This window comes from Leucoraja erinacea, chromosome 1, assembly GCF_028641065.1.
Source record: "Leucoraja erinacea ecotype New England chromosome 1, Leri_hhj_1, whole genome shotgun sequence".
Classification (NCBI taxonomy): Eukaryota; Metazoa; Chordata; class Chondrichthyes; order Rajiformes; family Rajidae; genus Leucoraja; species Leucoraja erinaceus.
In genome coordinates, this window is record NC_073377.1 from 95,515,295 (window position 1) to 95,534,328 (window position 19,034).

At 43.8% G+C, this 19,034-nt stretch overlaps 1 protein-coding gene across 2 annotated transcripts in view; it reads right to left on the reverse strand.

Annotated features, from left to right (window-relative positions):
* The window catches only part of LOC129699649 (septin-11), an 80,667-nt gene extending 62,001 nt beyond the window's left edge, over window positions 1-18,666 (reverse strand). The window contains exon 1 of one of the 2 annotated variants that reach the window (XM_055639663.1): window positions 18,589-18,666. In XM_055639663.1, the coding sequence (XP_055495638.1) occupies window positions 18,589-18,648 (60 nt within the window). In that variant the 5' untranslated portion in view covers window positions 18,649-18,666. Of the gene's footprint in view, window positions 1-17,921; window positions 18,238-18,588 lie in introns of those variants that run through there. The other variant, XM_055639671.1, reaches the window with a different exon arrangement.
* Window positions 18,667-19,034: the final 368 nt, after the last annotated feature.

Consider the following 19,034-nt stretch of genomic DNA (forward strand, 5'->3'; position numbering starts at 1 on the left):
GTATAATGTGGATAAATGTGAGGTTATCCATTTTGGTGGCAAAAACAGGAAAGGTGGCCGATTGGGAAAGGGGGAGATGCAGCGAGACCTGGGTGTCATGGTACACCAGTCATTGAAGGTAGGCATGCAGGTGCAGCAGACAGTAAAGAAAGCGAATGGTATGTTAGCTTTCATTGCAAAAGGATTTGAGTATAGGAGCAGAGAGGTTCTACTGCAGTTGTACAGGGTCTTGGTGAGACCACACCTGGAGTATTGCGTACAGTTTTGGTCTCCAAATCTGAGGAAGGACATTATTGCCATAGAGGGGAGTGCAGAGACGGTTCACCAGACTGATTCCTGGGATGTCAGGACTGTCTTATGAAGAAAGACTGGATAGACTTGGTTTATACTCTCTAGAATTTAGAAGATTGAGAGGGGATCTTATAGAAACTTACAAAATTCTTAAGGGGTTGGACAGGCTAGATGCAGGAAGATTGTTCCCGATGTTAGGGAAGGCCAGGACAAGGGGTCACAGCTTAAGGATAAAGGGGAAATCCTTTAAAACCGAGATGAGAAGAACTTTTTTCACGCAGAGAGTGGTGAATCTCTGGAACTCTCTGCCACAGAGGGTAGTTGAGGCCACTTCATTGGCTATATTTAAGAGGGAGTTAGATGTGGCCCTTGTGGCTAAGGGGATCAGGGGGTATGGAGAGAAGGCAGGTACGGGATACTGAGTTGGATGATCAGCCATGATCATATTGAATGGCGGTGCAGGCTCGAAGGGCCGAATGGCCTACTCCTGCACCTAATTTCTATGTTTCTATGTTAATATGATCATGGCTGATCATCTGTAATCAGTACCCCGTTCCTGCCTTCTCCCTATATCCCATGACTCCACTATCTTTGAGAGCAAAATCTAAACCAGTTTAAGTTTCAGGTCAATGACCCTTCCTACATACTGGGGTTGAAGAGTTGAGGGTGTACAGTTTCGAAGAAAGGGGGAAGGGGGAGGGGACACAGCAAGGTGTGAGACAGAAGACCAAAAGGAGATTAAGGGAGATCAAGTGGTAAGGAGTTAAAACAAGAAATTACAAAAACAAAATTTGCAAAGTGCTGGAGTAACTCAGCAAGTCAGGCAGCATCTCTGGAGAACACGAACAGGCAACATTTTGGGTCAGGACCAGAGCTGCCAAGTTTTGTCAGAGCATTTCAATAATGTAGTGCCTGAAAATCAGTATTTTGCTGAGGAAATCAGTATATTTTTGCATTATATTCGTTTGTTTTTTTAATGTACGGTCATACCCATGTGAGAGTACAAGAATGCATAACTTTGCTACCAATTGACATGTCTTCTTCTAAGTAATGCATTCATTGCCATCTCTTTGTATACTACTGTTTGAACGGCTGCTTCCTGCTTTTAGCACCAGATGATGATGTAGAAGTCATTTTGGAAGCCTCCCTCTCCCTCCCTCGCTCCCTCACTCTCTCCCTCCTTCCTCTCTCTCCTTCCCTCTCTCCCGCCATCACTCCCTCCCTCTCTCTTTCTCTCCCTCCCTATTTCCCTCCCACCCTTCCCCTTCTTCCTTTTTTTCTCCCTACCTCTCTTATTCCCTCCCTCCCTCTCCTCCACCCCATCCTCTCCCTCTCTCCACCCCTCCCTCTCTCCCCCTTGAGACCACCCACCATTCTGTAAAATCATGGCCAATCCCAATGTAACTGCAACCCCCCTGGTAACCTTTCACCACTAGGATTATCCAGAACTCTGCCACTGCCTGAAAAATAAGCAAAAGCTCAACTTCCACTGAGAAAGAGAATTCCAAAGACTCATTGTTATACGAGAATTTTCCTGAACAGTCTGTGACCCATCGCGCTGTGGCCATAGTGCTATGTGGAAAGCCCATAACGCTCCAGCCGGTAGCGCTATATTGAGAACCCATAGCGCTGTAACCGACAGCGCTTCGTTTAAATTCCCACGCATTGAACTGACAGCGTTCTGCTTAAACCTGGAGCGGGACAGGCAGATCAAAGCTTACAAAAATAATCATCCAGATCTTGAAATTTAAAATACTAATAGATTTTATCAGCTATAATTTTTAGAGGTCTCTCTCAGGCAGACCAAGTGCAAATGTTTGACAAAATGGTCGCTGAGTTTATGCTTGTCCCCCCGATGTACAGGAGGTCACAACAGGAACACCGGATGCAGTAGGACCCTGGATGGAGGCAAGGGAGGAGATAATGGGACAGGTGTCATATCTCCTGCGGTTGCAGGGGAAGGTAGCTGGTGAGCGGAGGGTATAGGGGGGAGTGGGGGAAGAGGAATGAGTGAAGCAAGGAGTTACGGCTGATGCAGTGGAAGGCGTAAAGGGGTGGGGAGGGGAAAATGTAATTGATCACGTTGGAGGTGACAGAAATGGCAGAGGTTGATGGGATGATGTGTTAGATGCAGAGGTTCGTGGGGTGAAAGGTGAGGACCAGGGGAACGATCCTTGTTGCACCTCGGGAGAGGAGAGGGGGGGGGGGGGGGGGGGGGGTAGGAGGAGCAAAAACAGAACTACAGACCACAGAGGGTGAGGGAACTAGAACAGCAGGGGGGAGGGGAGCCACGTTTATTAAGAAAGAAGACATCTAGGATGTCCTAGAATGGAAAGCACCAACATGGGAGCAGATGTCTTTGAAAGAGGCAGGGTGGGAGGAGGTGTAGTCCAGATAACTGTGGGGAGTCGATAGGCTTGCAGTAAATGTCGGTCAAGAGCCTATCCTCTGTGATGGAGACAGAGATCAAGAGGGGGAGAGAAGTGTTAAAGATAGTCCATGGATTTGAGAGCAAGGTGCACGTAAAGTTAATGGAATCGTGAGTTCTGAATGGATGCAGGAGACAGTCCTCCAGATAAGAAGCACTAGTACTAACCCTCAGCAAGGCATTTTAAAGAAACAGGGAATGAAAGGGACACAGGCACGATAAGGAAAGCAATGAGGCTAGTTTACCCAAGTTCTAGCCTCATTTCCAGAACATTACAAAGTGCTAAAGTGAAGATGTCGTTCTTTTGACAGGTCAGAATGGGAGTGCATTTGCAAAATTTAAAATTGTACGTAACTGCAATCTTCGGATCAACCCAGCAGTATGTGCATGATGCCCCACAAAGTAATCACCCAAGGTACACAAAAAAGCTGGAGAAACTCCGCGGGTGCAGCAGCATCTATGGAGCGAAGGAAATAGGCAACGTTTCGGGGCAAAACCAATCACCCAAGATGTGTTTGGATCACCCAGTGTGGAAGAGGCCAAATTGTGAGCACCCAAAGCAGTAGACTAGAAATGTAAGTGAATCACTGCTTCACCTGGAAGGAATATGTGGGCAATTTCACAAAGCCAATTTATACATAGCAATGAATTTCCAAAATATTAATTGAAGTTTCTATTGGCGATTTCAGACCATTCAGGGAGGTACACAATTTTCAACTATTTATAGAAACATAGAAAATCGGTGCAGTAGTAGGCCATTCGGCCCTTCGAGCCTGCACCACCATTCAATATGATCACGGCTGAGCATCCAACTCAGTATCCTGTACAACCTTCTCTCCATACCCCCTGATCCCTTTAGCCACAAGGGCCACATCTAACTCCCTCTTAAATATAGCCAATGAACTGGCCTCAACTACCTTCTGTGGCAGAGATTTCCAGAGATTCACCACTCTCTGTGTGAAAAATGTTTTTCTCATCTCGGTCCTAAAAGATTTCCCCCTTATCCTTAAACTGTGACCCCTGGTTCTGGACTTCCCCAACATCGGGAACAATCTTCCTGCATCTAGCCTGTCCAACCCCTTAAGAATGTTGTAAGTTTCTATAAGATCCCCCCTCAATCTTCTAAATTCTAGCCAGTACAAGCCAAGTCTATCCAGTCTTTCTCATATGAAAGTCCTAACATCCCAGGAATCAGTCTGGTGAATCCTCTCTGTACTCCCTCTATGGCATTTCTACAGGGATTTTGCTAATTACTCTGTAGATTTGATAGATCGATGTACATAAAATAAATATCAGAAGCCTCTATGTAGTCAATCGTCATCACATCCAACAGGTTTTCATCATCTCCTACATTGGCAACCCATGTTTTGTTATTTCTGAAGAAAAAAACCTCAAAACCTTCTTTTTTAACCACTTGGAAATAATTTGCATGCTCTTAATATTTAACTAAAAGCTCAAATTACTGTCCTCAACCCATATTTCAAACACATTCCAAACTCAGCATACCACTTTACAAGCCAAACACTCACTGATATTGGTGCAAGAGTATTGTGCAAGACTACTCTGATAGTTGTCCCCAAGAGCCAGAATTCCCTTTAAAAGGTGATGGAAGAAAGCAATCAAAGCAAACATGCAATTATCACCGAGCACAAGAACATTCCCACAAGGGCTATTTCAATGGAGAAACAAGAGGACCCCCATTCACCTCCCTTGTTTAAATAAAGCAGCCAGCTATGCCAAGCCAGTGCAGTTGCCACTTTAAATTAAAAGCATTCAACTGGAATCTTCAATTCTAAAATGAGAAACTAATCATGGTGCTTGTTCATCCAGCACCAGAATTAATGTATTGAAACAAAAAGCATCATTTTAATCCTGTGGAAAAGCAGGTCAATGGTCTATTGTCTATTGTCAACAAACTGAGTCCACCGTTATTCTGAACAGTCCACATGCAATACAAGTTAGGCTTGAATTCCAATGGTTTGAGTAATAGCCCAAGAGAAGTTACTAATCACCAAAATATTTTATCTCTGAAATAAGTGCTGCCTGGCTGACTGGTTCAGGATTTAGAGAAGAATTTCAGCTATTAAACACTTTCCCAACAGGCCATCAGTCACATTTCCATTTCTATCCACCCCCCAAAAAAATCAAAATATTAAAAAATCAAAGCTTTCCCGGATCATCAATCAGGCAAACAAAATAACTGGCAAAACTCAAAATCAATTATCAGTACTCCACACCCAGGCAGTTAAAAGGAAAGCCAATCTCATTACACAGGATCCCACCCACCCCCTGCACAAGTCTTTCCAACTTCTGCCATCAGGCTGCCGATATAAAGTCCCCCTATCCAAGAAAAACATCCACATAAACTCATTCATACCCATTGCCATAAACAGCTTAAATAAAAAATGAACAATGGACAAATTAACCCTGACGCATTGTCACTTTACACGTATCCACAACTTTTATCTTGTCTATTTTTACAGTTTTTAATCTTTGTATTTGCTTTTGAGATCGATACACACTGTGTGTGCTCGCAGAAATCTGTGCTGTATGACTGCTTATCAGTACATTGTCCTGTCTGTATGTTGAGCCACGTCAAAGAAGATTTTCTGTTACGACAGACAATAAAGTTTTCTGAATCTGAAGTGTTGAAACAGTTAAATGAAGTATTACTCGACTTTTAAGTCTAAAACAAAATAGTTACACCAGGGTTTAACAATACTTACACTGCAGTGTGGTACTCAGACCTCAAGAAACCATGAAACAAGAGCAAGAAATTCACACCCCATGCCACTGAAGACCATTGCTGTCCAGTAGCACCTTGTTTTTCTTCATTAAAATGTGTTTAAATGAATTAGACATAGGTGCAGTACAGGAACACATCTAATAGAGCTGTTGTCTCATATTTTCTGTGATATGGATTCAATTCTGACATTCGGTGCCGTCACTATGGAGTTTATATGGTCTCCTCTAACCAAGTGGTTTTACTCTGGGTGCTTCTATTTCCTGCCATATTTGTAATAGGTGCTGGTTGGTAGGTTAACTGGCTACTGTAAATACTGCATAAGACATAGTTGAATGGTAGAATCTAGGGGAGTTAATGGTAACTTGGGGAGAATACATGGGATTAGTGCAAATGCATTGCTGAAGGTTGTAGTGGAGGCAGGTACAATAGTACTACATGCAAGAGACTTTTAGATAGGCATGTGGAAGTGCAAGGAATAGAGAAATATGAATCACGTGCAGGCAGATGAGATCAGTTTAACTAGGCATCGTGCTTAGTGCAAAAATTGTGGGCTGAACTGTGCTGTAATGTTCTATGTTCTACTTTTCATCAGACCATATCACAGCTACACTGAAAGTCACCTTCTGCCTCAGTTCGGAGACGACATATCTGGGGAGGAACAGGTTCATCTGGGGCTGAGGGGTGGAAGGAAGGCTGCAAGTGGTTGATGATGACAACTCCTCCACACATTACACAGTGCCTCTGACTCGCCAGGATGCAAAGAGACAAAAACTGAAACCAAGCCAAGAGAGAAACCAAAGGAGAACTGAAAAGTTGGAACAGTGATGAAGGTTTCAAGAAACATATTAAAAGGGGCTTGAAGACGCCCAAAGGGGAGAATTCCCCAGCTCAGAACCTAGTCTGGTGGTGGGATGAAAATCACAGTTCACATGAGGCTGCAACTAAAGCAGCACATTGAACTTAAAAAGGGACGTGAGCACTGTACTAGGATTTTAAAACTGAAACATTTGGCAATCAGGAGCTGATGTAGAGCCATACTTGCAGTACTGATGTGTGGATGGGATTCATGCATGTTAGGATACAAAATGCTGCATCAAACTGTATGGATGAGAGACAGCAGCATAGTATTTAGCTGCTTTATTGTGCTCCATCCAACATTCATTAACAATGATGACACACAAAATGCTGGAGTAACTCAGTCGGGACAGGCAGCATCTCTGGAGAGAAGGAATGGGTGACATTTCAGGTCAAGAGTCAGGGGAGAGGGAATCAATTTTTGTGACCAAATGTTGGATTTCATTGCTGGGAAGGTCAGTGCTTATTTGTCCATTTACATTTGCCCCGTGGAAGATCTTGGTGAACTGCTTTCTTGAACTACAGTCATTCTGATGAAAATGCTCCATTGACTGCTTGGGGAAGGAGCTTTGTGATTTAACGCCAGCAGCGATTAAGCATATGGGACGATCGACTTCCGACAACCATCATCCTTAATGTCATATATAACTACAATTGCTCAAGGGTTTTCCCTTTCACCCCCATTCAACTCCAGTGCACCAGGGTTCCTTGATGTCACACAGGTTTAAATATTGCCTTGATAATCAAGGGCAGTCATTCTCAACACAGCTCTGGAATTCAGCTCTTTGGTCCATGTTTCTATTAAGACATAATGAAGTCTGGAGGTGAAACCCAAAAGCAGCATGGGTGAGTAAGTGCTGTTTCATTTTACTATCGATGATGGCTTCCATCACTTGCTGCTAATTGAGAACAGGCACATTTGGTTAAAAATAGTCGGGTCAAAGATGTCCTGCTATATGTGGACAGGACATACCTGGACAATTTCGCACATCGTCAGGTAAATGTTAAATGTAACAGTTCAGTCTGAGGTACTGACACGTCTGAAGCACATCTAAAATAAGAGACCTGAAATGTTGTCTTGTTCCATAGCCTTTGCTGCAACCGGCGTTCTCAGCTGACATCACATAGAGCAAATCAAATCAAATCAAATCAGTTGCAGTTTGCCTCTGTGATGTTTCAGGAAGAAGCAGAGATAGGTTGCTTATGTGTACTTCCATGAAAATGATTACAAGTAATTACCGCATTTCCCGGCAATGAAGACGCCATTTTTTACCCTAAAATAAGGCCCGAAAATTGACCTGCGTCTTGGAGGCCGAAGGTTAGATTGTTAACCAAGAAAGATAGACTTGGCTATCCCCCAGTACAGTGGCTGTAAAATGATAGCACCGTTGGGGGGGGGGGGGGGGGGGGGGGGTGGTGGAAAGAGTTCCTTCCACAGCATGTGGGGAGTCTAGCCAGGGGTAAAGATGCGGGGAGGGCAGGAGCATTGAGAAGGGGGTCGGGGATGGTGCCAGCAACTCACTCAGTAGCCCGAGTGGCTGCCGGGACCGGACAGCAGAACTGCAGCTAGTCCAGGGCCTCGCAGGCGACTTGGGCGCTACAGCCAGTCCCAGCCAGGGGTAAAGTTGCGGGGTGGGCAGGAGCATTGAGAAGGAGAGGGTCAGGGATCGTGCCAGCAACTCACTCAGTATCTCAGGTGGCTGCGAGCAGCCTCAGGGACCGGACAGGGGAACTGCAGCTAGTCCCCGGGTTACGCAGGCGACCTGGGAATTGCAGCCAGTCCCGGGGCTCGCAAGCGACCTGGGCGCTATAGCCAATCCCAGGGCTCGCAGGCGACTTGGGGACTGCAGCCAGTCCAGGGGATGCGAGGGATCTGGGAACTGCAGAAAACTACATGATCCTGTCTACACAACTAAACCAAACCCACAATCCTGTCCCGCCAGCCTTTTTTCAAATTTTAGCGACTCAAAATAGGGGTGCGTCTTCATTGCCGGGAAATACGGTAGTCTTTTCTTGAGCACTCACATGCTGGCCCTGCCTTCATTAAAAATAGGGATAAGAGATCCAAAGGGTTAAATTGCATGCACAAACCTGAATAAGCCCCACACCTCTGAATGCAGAGTTGGGTACATGATCTGGCTTAATCCTCCATTGCAATGGAGAGGGTGAACTGCCAAATCAGAGTCACAGTCACCCTCAGCTGCACAATCACATTTCCAAGAAGTGTTTTATTGATTCTAAAGTACTATGTTCAACTTAAATGCAAGTGACTCCTTCCGATCTCTATTTCTGAAATCAATTCAGAAAAGATATTATGTTTCCTTGATAGACAAAAATGCTAGAGAAACTCAGTGGGTGAGGTAGCATCTATGGAGCAAAGGAATAGGTGACGTTCAGGTCCAGACCCTTCTTCACGTTTCCTAGAAAATGCAGCGCCATCAATACAAAAACCACAACATGTTGGAGGAGCTCAGCGTGTCAGGCAGCATCTGGAGAGGGAATGGACAAACAATGTTTCCAGTCGGAACCATTCCAGACTGATTGTCGTGGGTGGGGCTGGGGTGGTAAGCTTAAAAAAAAAAGGTGGGGGCAGGACAATGCCAAACAAGTGATAGATCGATACTGATGGGTGGGGGAGGGGGGTTTGAGAGGTATATGGGACTAGGGGAGAATACGTGTTCGGCACGGACTAGAAGGGTCGAGATGGCCTGTTTCCGTGCTGTAATTGTTATATGGTTATATGAGAGATGGATGGAGGAAGTTACAAAGGCTCGAGGTGAAAAGGAAATGGGTGTCAAGTAACGAGAGGAAGTAAATATAAAGCTGGAGGGAGGGATTTGAGTGGAGAAGGAAAGGGGGAAGAGGGGAAGTGGGCGATGGGTTAAAGGGAAATAGGGGACTCGTAAATGGGAAATGGGTGTACAAGGTAGAGGAAAGGAGCAGGGTGACTGGGAGGAGGGAGAGGTGGGGTGGGAGATGGTGGGAGAAACGGGAGCAAGTGTCAAGGGAAACAAAGAGGAGGTAGGGTCCACTGAACTTGTTGCTCCTAATGTGGCCTCCTTTACATCGCTGAGACCGTTTGCCGAACACTTACACTCTGTCTACCAATGCCTGCTGGATCTTAACTCCACTTCCCATTCCCATCTGACCTTTCTTTCCTTGGGCTCCTCCATTACCAAAACGAGGCAACAAGCAAACTGGAAGGACAAAACCTTATATTCCGCTTGGTTAGCTTACAACCCAACGGTATGAACATTGAATTCTCCAACCTCAAGTGATATCTCCCACCCACCCCCCCATCCCCTCTAAACCCAGATGATGCCTGACTGGGTTCTGCTCAAGAAACAGCATCTGCAGTCATTGTCAACACCAGTACCAGGTGTTCTTGTGGAAGACAAAAAAAACCCTTCATTACAGAAGTGCGCAAGCAGTTACTATAATCCATAACCTGCATGCACAGAGTGAAATACTGTAGTTCTCCAATGACACTGGATAGCTCCTGACCCAGGCCGACCAGGAAGAATCGCGGTTGAAATCCGGGGCATGTAGAGCTAGTGAAGCTTCCTAGAGGAAACATCAGATGGATCTTGGCAGACATCTGAATAGGACAAACCGACGTAGGATCCATCAGTCAAGACGGTGAAAGTCAGCCGATGTTGCCGTATTTGATCATTATCAAACTGCCTAGAGCAGGCGAGTTGATTTTGGTCAATATTTACCTTTCAAACAACACTATTCAAACGCTAAACTGATTCATTATTCATCACAGTGATGTTTTGCCGGTGCTTTCCTGTCACCAGTCCTACACAACATCAATAATGGCAGGTTACACAAAAAAGCTGGAGAAACTCAGCGGGTGCAGCAGCATCTATGGAGCGAAGGAAATAGGCAACGTTTCGGGCCGAAACCCTTCTTCAGACTGATCGGGGGCGGGGACAAGAAAGGGAAAAGGAGGAGGAGCCCGAAGGCTGGGGGATGGGAGGAGACAGCAGGGGGGCTGAGGAAGGGGAGGAGACAGCAAGGACTAACAAAATTGGGAGAATTCGATGTTCATGCCCCCAGGATGCAGACTCCCCAAATGGAATATGAGGTGCTGTTCCTCCAATTTCCGGTGCAGCTCGCTGTGGCCATGGAGGAGACCCAGGACAGAGAGGTCGGAGACGGAGTGGGAGGGGGAGTTGAAGTGCTGAGCCACCGGGAGGTCAGCTTGGTTATTGCGGACTGAGCGGAGGTGTTCGGCGAAACGATCGCCCAACCTCCGCTTGGTCTCACCAATATAGATCTGCTGACATCTAGAGCAGCGGACGCAATAGATGAGGTTGAAAGAGATGCAGGTAAACCTCTGTCGAACCTGGAACGATTGCTTGGGTCCTTGAACTCAGTCGAGGGGGGAGGTAAAGGGACAAGTGTTGCATCTCTTGCGGTTGCAAGGGAAAGTGCCCGGGGAGGGGGTGGACCGAGAGGGAAGGGAAGAATTGACAAGGGATAATAATGGCATGTCACAAGTATCGGCTGTGAAGAACCCCGGGCATAGAGAGCACTTATAAACCCTAATAATTTCTTCCTAATGACAAGAATATGATAGGGGAATTATGGTGGAGTCAATGTGAAGAAAGAATAAGTTACGAAGAAATAAGTGGGTTTGATGGAATTGCTTTGAGAAACTACTCTGAGAACCAGCATCGATTCAAGGTGCCAAACATCATCCTCATGTCATAGTGAAATATGACCAACCTATGCGTGAAAGGATACAGTGAGTCCCACCATTTATAAATCCAAAAAGCACCGATGCGTTAAACACAAGAATGTTCCTCATCGACCATCACCACCATTTAGAGGAGACACCAGTAATTTATTAAAAACGCCTCCATTTAAAAAAAATTAATGAATCCAGTAAGATGGGAGGAGACAACATTCCAAGATTCTGCTTAGGAATGGCCCATGTTAATAAGTACGGTGCTCAGCTGGTAGTGTGATGTAATAACAGACAATAGATTGGATGAATTATTGTATTCCAAAGTGTGAAATGCAATAAAGGAACACGTTAATTAAGTGGTAGTGGCAAATAGGAGGGATTTGATGGAAATATTGTGTGGGCATGGTTTTTTTTCTTGCAAGAATGTTACCTTTATTTTGGGTTCAGTTTGAATCTTTGAATCAAAATACAATATGGAAAGTTATACAACTAAATTATTATTATCACCATTTTTGTTCAATTCTCTCCACCTCCTCTTCTTCTATAGCCAAAAAACAGCACAATGTGCTGGAGAACTCAGTAGGTCAGGCAGTATACACAGAGAACATGGATAGGTGACGTTTCAGGTTGAGACCTTTCTTCAGACTGATTGTGGTGGTTGGAGGGGGAGAAAAGGGGAGAGAAGATTGCTGGAAAAGAGGAGATGCAGGAACTGTGCAGCGGTCCTTTCACTGAACACCTACATTTAGTCCATCCTGGTCTATGCGATCTCCCAGTTCCCAAACATTCTAACTCCTTCCCACTCTCATAGTGCCTCTGTCCTGGGCCTCCTCCATTGTCAAAGTGTGATGCCACATGCAAATTGGAGAAACAGCATCTCATATTTGGCCTATGCAATTTACAACCTAACGGTATGAATATTGATTTATCTAATTTCAAGTAACCATTGCATCTTCTCGCTCTCTGTCCCTGCCTCACCCTAGTAATTCTGCTAGTTTCACTGTTTGTATCCCATTATCACCTCTTCCACGGCCAACAATGGACCAGTGTGGGCTCCACCTTTCCTTGGTCATTGGAGTCGGCTCTGATTTGTTCTGAGCCTTTTCATACCTCTAGTTTCCCGCTTCTCTGAATTTAAGGTCTCGACCGTAAACGTCACCTATTTCCTTCTCTTCATCGATGCTGCCTGACCCACTGCCTGTTACTCCAACATTTTGTGTCTATCTACGGCAGGTAATAGGACATCACAGGCGGGAGAGGGGGGTTTGATAGGCAGCTGGTTGGAAGTTCTACAAAAAACAGTGACCCCTTTACTTGGTGGGACTGCTTATACACTCTTATTTTCAGTGTGGGTATAGTCAACGCCCACAAAACGCAAACCAGCATTCGGTTTGCCACTGTTAACAGTATCAACTTCAGCAGCAGTGCAAAGCAACAAGTCAACTGGCATGTTGCCTCTGGCACGACGGAACCCTCAGGAAATGTCTCCCAGAACCAATGAAAATAAAAACGCCCAGAGCAGAAACAATGGGCAAGGTCTGAAGACAAAGAAAAATTAGATGACCAATTTAAAAGAAAAAGATTATCTTCCCCTGGAAGTGACTGTGCAATAGTTCTCTAGACATAATTTCAACAGGAAGGATTCTGTGACAGTGGGAAACTGCAAGCATAAAGATAAAAAACTTGCATCTGTAAAACACCATTTTGTGACTTCAGCACTTTTACAGACAACTACTGAAGTATAATTCTTGGTGTAGCCAGCCTGTGATCAAGCTGCTAATGCAGAAAGCTGAAGGCACACAGATGGCATGAACATAAGCTCCAATATTGCAGTCCACCTCAAAATGCTGAAGCACAAACAAATTTATTTAGGCCGGCCCCAATATCAATACAGATTTAATACTGGAAAATTAAAACAAATACAGAACAATACTTCAAAATAAGGAAGGAATTTCATACGAGTATCTGGCCAGCATCTTACTCATATGCAAGTGCTCCCTCTTCGCCTGGTTACCAAAATACTACATTTCCTTTTACTCTTCACACACATCACAAGGGTTTGACTGGTTTAAGACATACAGATCTGCTAAACTCGGCCGGTGTTCAATAACATCAGGTGCAACATTCCTCTCACCCAGATGTGTGATGATACAAGTTTCAAGGATTATTGGAGAGGGAAAAGGGAAAAATGCCCATTTTATTTTAGGGGCACTGGGTGTTCAGCTCACATTATCTTGTAGGTTTGGCACGGGACAGATGGAAAACGATATGTCTGACAGCTGCAACTTCATTTCCTGCACTATGTTTAACCACTGTCTCAAAGTCTGCTGGAACAGCAAAGCATTTAAGCTGTGGCTCTAGATGCTGGGATTCAGATTCCAAGCATTCTGCTACTGCTAAGTCAAAGGAAGTTAAATTGAACATATTCAGACATTCAAATAAGTGTCAGCCAGACATCATAGACACTGCTTGATATTCAAATCCAGTGACCCAAACAGAACCAATAGCAACTGATTCCACTTGCTGGGTTGTCGAGTGACATTTCCACTCCAAAGCATTAAAAAAAACAGGATAGGCAGCTTACGCCATGATCATTTTCAGCTTAGCAGGGTGGTATCAACAGTGCTGCTTCAAGTGTCGAAAACTATATTCATCCAAGATTTTCAGATGCAAAATAAAATTTGAGTGTGGAAGGGGTTTGAGAAGAGCAAATGGTAACAACTGCATTAGGATTACATCATTAACTACATTCTACATTCCAAATATTTTAAATAGCAGATCAGTTACATAGCTACACTGTGCTCCAACATCAAACGTAGAGGAACAAACTTCAGTCATCAAATGAAAGTCAATATTATACATTCATTACCAGCCCATCTATAGCCCATATTTCTTTGATCACCTCAACACGTTGGCAAATATTTGATAAAGGATTATCATGTAAACATTACTTTAAAACTTCACTTTAGATACATGTGTCTAAGAACATGTCCAACTCTTGTACAGTTCCATTTTGACCTGAATAATTTGCAGCATCTGTAAACAAATCTGCTAAAAAAATGTAAACCACTTGTAACGTAGAATTTGGAAATTTGTACAGAATTACATAAATTTAGTTTCTCAGACTGAAAAACCTCGTATTCCATAATATCGGTACGTGATTTATCAATCAATCAAAACTTTATTGTCATTTAGAAATACATCGATATATGCAATTCTAAATGAAATTCCGTTGCATTTGGCTCCCCGTGCAACACAAAATTAAACAGAAGAATAAAATGGGTAAAAAGACAAAATGGATAAAAAGATAAAATAGATAATGGTGGCGGCCCATTACATGGCATTCAGGTCTGAAGGCTCGTGGGAAGAAGCTGTTGCAAACCCTTGACGTTCTGCTCCTTCTGCTACGATATCTTTTGCCCAAGGGCAGCAGAGTGAACAGTCCATGATGGAGATGTGTGGGGTCCTTTATAATACTGCTGGCCTTAGACAAGCAACGTTTGCTCGCAATGTCCCTGATTGAGGGGAGAGAAGTCCCAATGATTTTTTCAGCCGTCCTCACCACTCTCTGCACGGACTCTATACAACTTTTTATGCTTTATTTTATGCATTTATGCTTTATTTTAGTCAATGTATAAATATACAGAATATTCAGCTCCAGAAATGTTACAATTCTTATCTTCAAGAGACGCTACTACTTCTCTTAAGCTAAAGTTATAAATTTTCTCCAATTACAAAAAAGTCAATTTATTAGATAATTTACACTGGGATTGGACAATCATTCATAATTCTGCTTGCCTACATTAAATGCGATTACATTTAATCTATTAATACTGTGCAAGATGGTATGGGATGTCCTGAGAACATGATGAGGTAGGCATAAAATACACGATTAATATAGAGTAAACTAAACAGCTGCAAGTATGAGAGAAGTTCCCATAAGAGACTTACTCCAGAGTGCTTATAAAATGTGGTTAATAATTTATTGCAAATACTATCACACAGGATTGTCTGGAATGTGACGGGTCCCTGTCGGCTCCAGTAGTGATAGAAATCATCTTCTTCCATTGAAATAGCTTATTGTTCCTTTAGTGTAGTAAAGTGTCAAAAGATATTTCATAGGAGCGTCATTGAACAAAATTTCTACCTAGCCAGTTATACAAGAAGATGACCGACAGTCAAAAAGGCAGAGTTTTGGACATGTCTTGAAAAGGAGGAAAGAGAAGCTGAGAAGTTTACAATCGCGATTTCTGAGTTCAGGACATGTGCAGTTGGAGACACTGCTGCCAATGTTGAGGCAATTAAACTTGGCGATAATCAGTCGGAACTGCACAGATATTTGGAGGGGCAGTAGGAATAAAGGAGTTTACAGAGACTGGGAGAGACCTGCCCTGTTGGAGTGCAAACACTAGGCTGGTGAGAATTCAAACAAGTATTTATAAACCAGGAGCCAGTGTAGGTCAATAATTTCATACAATAATAAGAAATAGAGAGAGTTGGGACTCGAGCTGTAGTTTTGGATGAGGGAAGTCAACCAGCTGTGTGGAAATAGTCAATGTCGGAAGGTAGCAAAGGCAGAGATAGTTTTAGCAGCTGTTGAGCTGAGCTAAGAGCAGTCAAGACAAAGTAAAGTGGTCTTTATGATCATGTGGATGTGTACTGTGAACCTCAATTGGGATTAAATATGACACCATGAATTTAAATGTAAATTATTTCAAGAATTTGAAGAAGGGTCTTGACCCGAAACATCACCCATTCCTTCTCTCCGGAGATGCTACCCATCCCAATGAGTTACTCCAGCATTTTGTGTCTAACCATGAATTTACAGTCCGGTTCAACTATAAAGCCAGCGGCTATGGTGTTTGTGGCATCATAGCCTTTCCAAGATTTGAAGGAAAATTCTGTTCTGTTCTTACAAGTTCAAGAGAAGTAACTGTGAAGCATGTAGCTGGATCTATCATTTACACAGCAAAACTGATGGCTGCATTGGGGATTCAAAAGGAATATAGAGTGGATGTGGAGAGGATGTTTCCACTAGTGGAAAAGTCTAGGACTAGAGGTCATAGCATCTGAATTAACGGACGTTCTTTTACGAAAGAGATGAGGAGGAATTTCTTTAGTCAGAGGGTGGTGAATCTGTGGAATTCTTTGCCACAGGAAGATGTGGAAGCCGTTAGTTGATATTTTTAAGGCAGAGATAGATTCTTGATTAGTACGGTTGTCAGAGGTTATGAGGAAAAGACAGGAGAAAGGGGTTAGGAGGGAGAGATAGATCAGCCATGATTGAATGGTGGAGTAGACTTGATGAGCCGAATAGCCTAATTCTACTCCTATCACTTATGACCTTATACACAAGCCACCTTTTTAGATTCCTAATCAACAAGTCCTGACTGAAGTCCCTGCTGAAAATAAACCTCAGAATATAATGAGAACGCCAAGTTTAAAAAAAAAAAATCAGAAAAGGTCCATTATCAACATTATCTTCTTTACATCACTTTTACAATCCTTATCCCTTTCTGCTGTTCAAACCCTACTTCACATTCAGGATAAACTTTGCCAACTCTTTTGCATGCCTCTTCCACTTTCTTCACAAACAACAACTAGAATAACACAGCCCTTGATCTTTCTTGCACACACTTTCCAAAACATCCCAGCTGCCCCAACTGCTGCAAAATGTTTTAACTTATTTTCAAATCTATTGCACTATATCTGACATTCCACTTTATCTTAGTGATCTTTAACTCCACATTCCTGGCTGCATCTTCCATTTATCTCAGTCCACGCAATTCCTCATTCTGCACTCGCTTTACTCAACTATTTACTCCTATCGCTCCACCCCCACTCCCATCCTGCTCCATCATTTCCTTCTGCGTTTCCTGCTGGATTTATTTTTTACTATTAATCTATTGGGAGCGTTTTATCTTCCACTCACAGCATACGTGCAAGCTGTTGGTGAATGTTAAATTAATGTCAGCGTAATTCAAATCATGATTTTTTTTCATCCATCATATAGCTTTATTCTACTGAAGGCATTGTGGCATTATTTTTCTAAATTAATAAATATAGCACATTATCCAACTTTTAATTAGGCCCCACCCCATCTCTGCTAAACCCCACATGATACTGACAGTGTCGTGTGCCACATGTCAAATGGGGAGGGGGGAAAATTAGATTCCACGTGTCAAATGGGGAGAAAAAGTAGATCAAGATGTTTTCCTTTTAATCCTGTTTGCGCCCCTATACATTTGTTCATTTAAAAAATATATTTCTATAATAATGGAGGTAGTTTTTACATCAGTCAATAATCGGAAACGTTCTAACTGTAGATTTTTTGTTAGTTACAAAATTAAAATTACATAAAGTAAAGTGCCCAGCTGATTAGCAAGTTTAAGAGATGTAGATGGCGAGTACAGGCCCTCTGACCGTAGGAAGTCTATGGAGCCAACTGCTGCCAGGAGGGGCGAGGCTGACAGGCATCCGATCCTGTCCCATCCACCACAACGATGCCCTTAACAGAAAACTCATCCCCTTAGTTTGTCGGAGATCTTCCACGCATGAAGTAACGATATAAAATCCCAACATAATAGCGACGCCATAACACTAGTTAACGGGAAGCAGACCGGGCACATGTCAACCTCGGCCACCTAGTTGCTAATAGATGGAAATTCCATGCTCTCTTCGTTGAAACGCATAAAATGCAATGTTTCTGACTGAAGCAATTGATCAGGCTGCTAATTTTTAACCCTTTCGTTCGCTGTCTTGGTTAACAACCCGTCCAGCTGGTAGCTGCGCGACTTAACGGTATTTCAAATTGCAGAGAAAGAGAAGTCAAGTCACGTTCTGTAGTGAAAGAGGGGAGAAATGCATTACATCTGTAATGGGTATAAAACAGAAAGCGCACTCACTGGCTTCCTTCCGACGAGCGCAGCCATCCCGCTTGCTGCTGGCGTTTACCGCGGCCGCTGCGTTGTTTGGTTTGCACGGATCTCCGCTCCTGTCTGTCTGTCCCGGGACTGGCGGCCCGGAGCTCGCGCAATATGGCAGCCCGGAGCGGCGCGGCGCGCGGAGGGTGCGGCCAAGTCTGCAGCCGCCGCCTTCAACCGCTGCTCCGCCTCATGCAACCACGTACACTTGTCCACTCACCGAGGACCGTTCACCCCCAACAAACCCCACGGCGAACAGCCACGCCGAGCGCCCCTGAGAGCTGCAATTGCAACGCAAAAGGGAATGCACACCCCTACCCACAGCATCGACTTGCTGTAGTCCACAGGAGGAGGAGATAAACAGATACTCGCACGCCTCTCCTGGAAGTTTAGTGTCGATGCTTATTTCTCTGCAGTATTTGTTTGGAATATTAAGTAAAACGTTTTTAATAGCAGAATATTTAACAGGCCACCGCTTAATGTACCATAGACCACAAATTTGGAGGTTCTGATCATTTAGCTTCGCGTTGTGAGTGTGTATGCGTTAAGTTCATGGGACACATGCCAAATCGTTCATTCCGCCAATGTCATTATAATCGACAACCAAACCAAACCGACGACGGAATAAATATAAAAAAACAGGAAATACCATGTGCGAATCACACCGAGTCCATCCGCACACTTCAAGCCTTTCCCGACCGGCGGACATCACAAGATTTTCGTCGTGTCATCGACCATGCGCATGAAATATTAATTGAACAGGCGTAGAGTTTTAGTTCGAATGGACCACTCGCAGTCATGATGCCTTCCTCATTCAGGCAGGGTGCGTTTTAATTTAGTGGGCACGGACTGAGGGTTTCCTTAATCAGTTTGAAATGGCCCAAGGAGAGCAACTAGTTTCAGATAAACGTGTAGGTCTAAACATCAAAATACATTTGTGTAGGAAAGAACTGCAGATGCAGCGGACAAAATGTGTAGGAAAGAACTGCAGATGCAGCGGACAGAATGTCTGAAGAAGGGTCTCGACCCGAAACGTCACCCATTCCTTCTCTCCAGAGATGCTGCCTGTCCCGCTGTTACTCCAACATTTTGTGT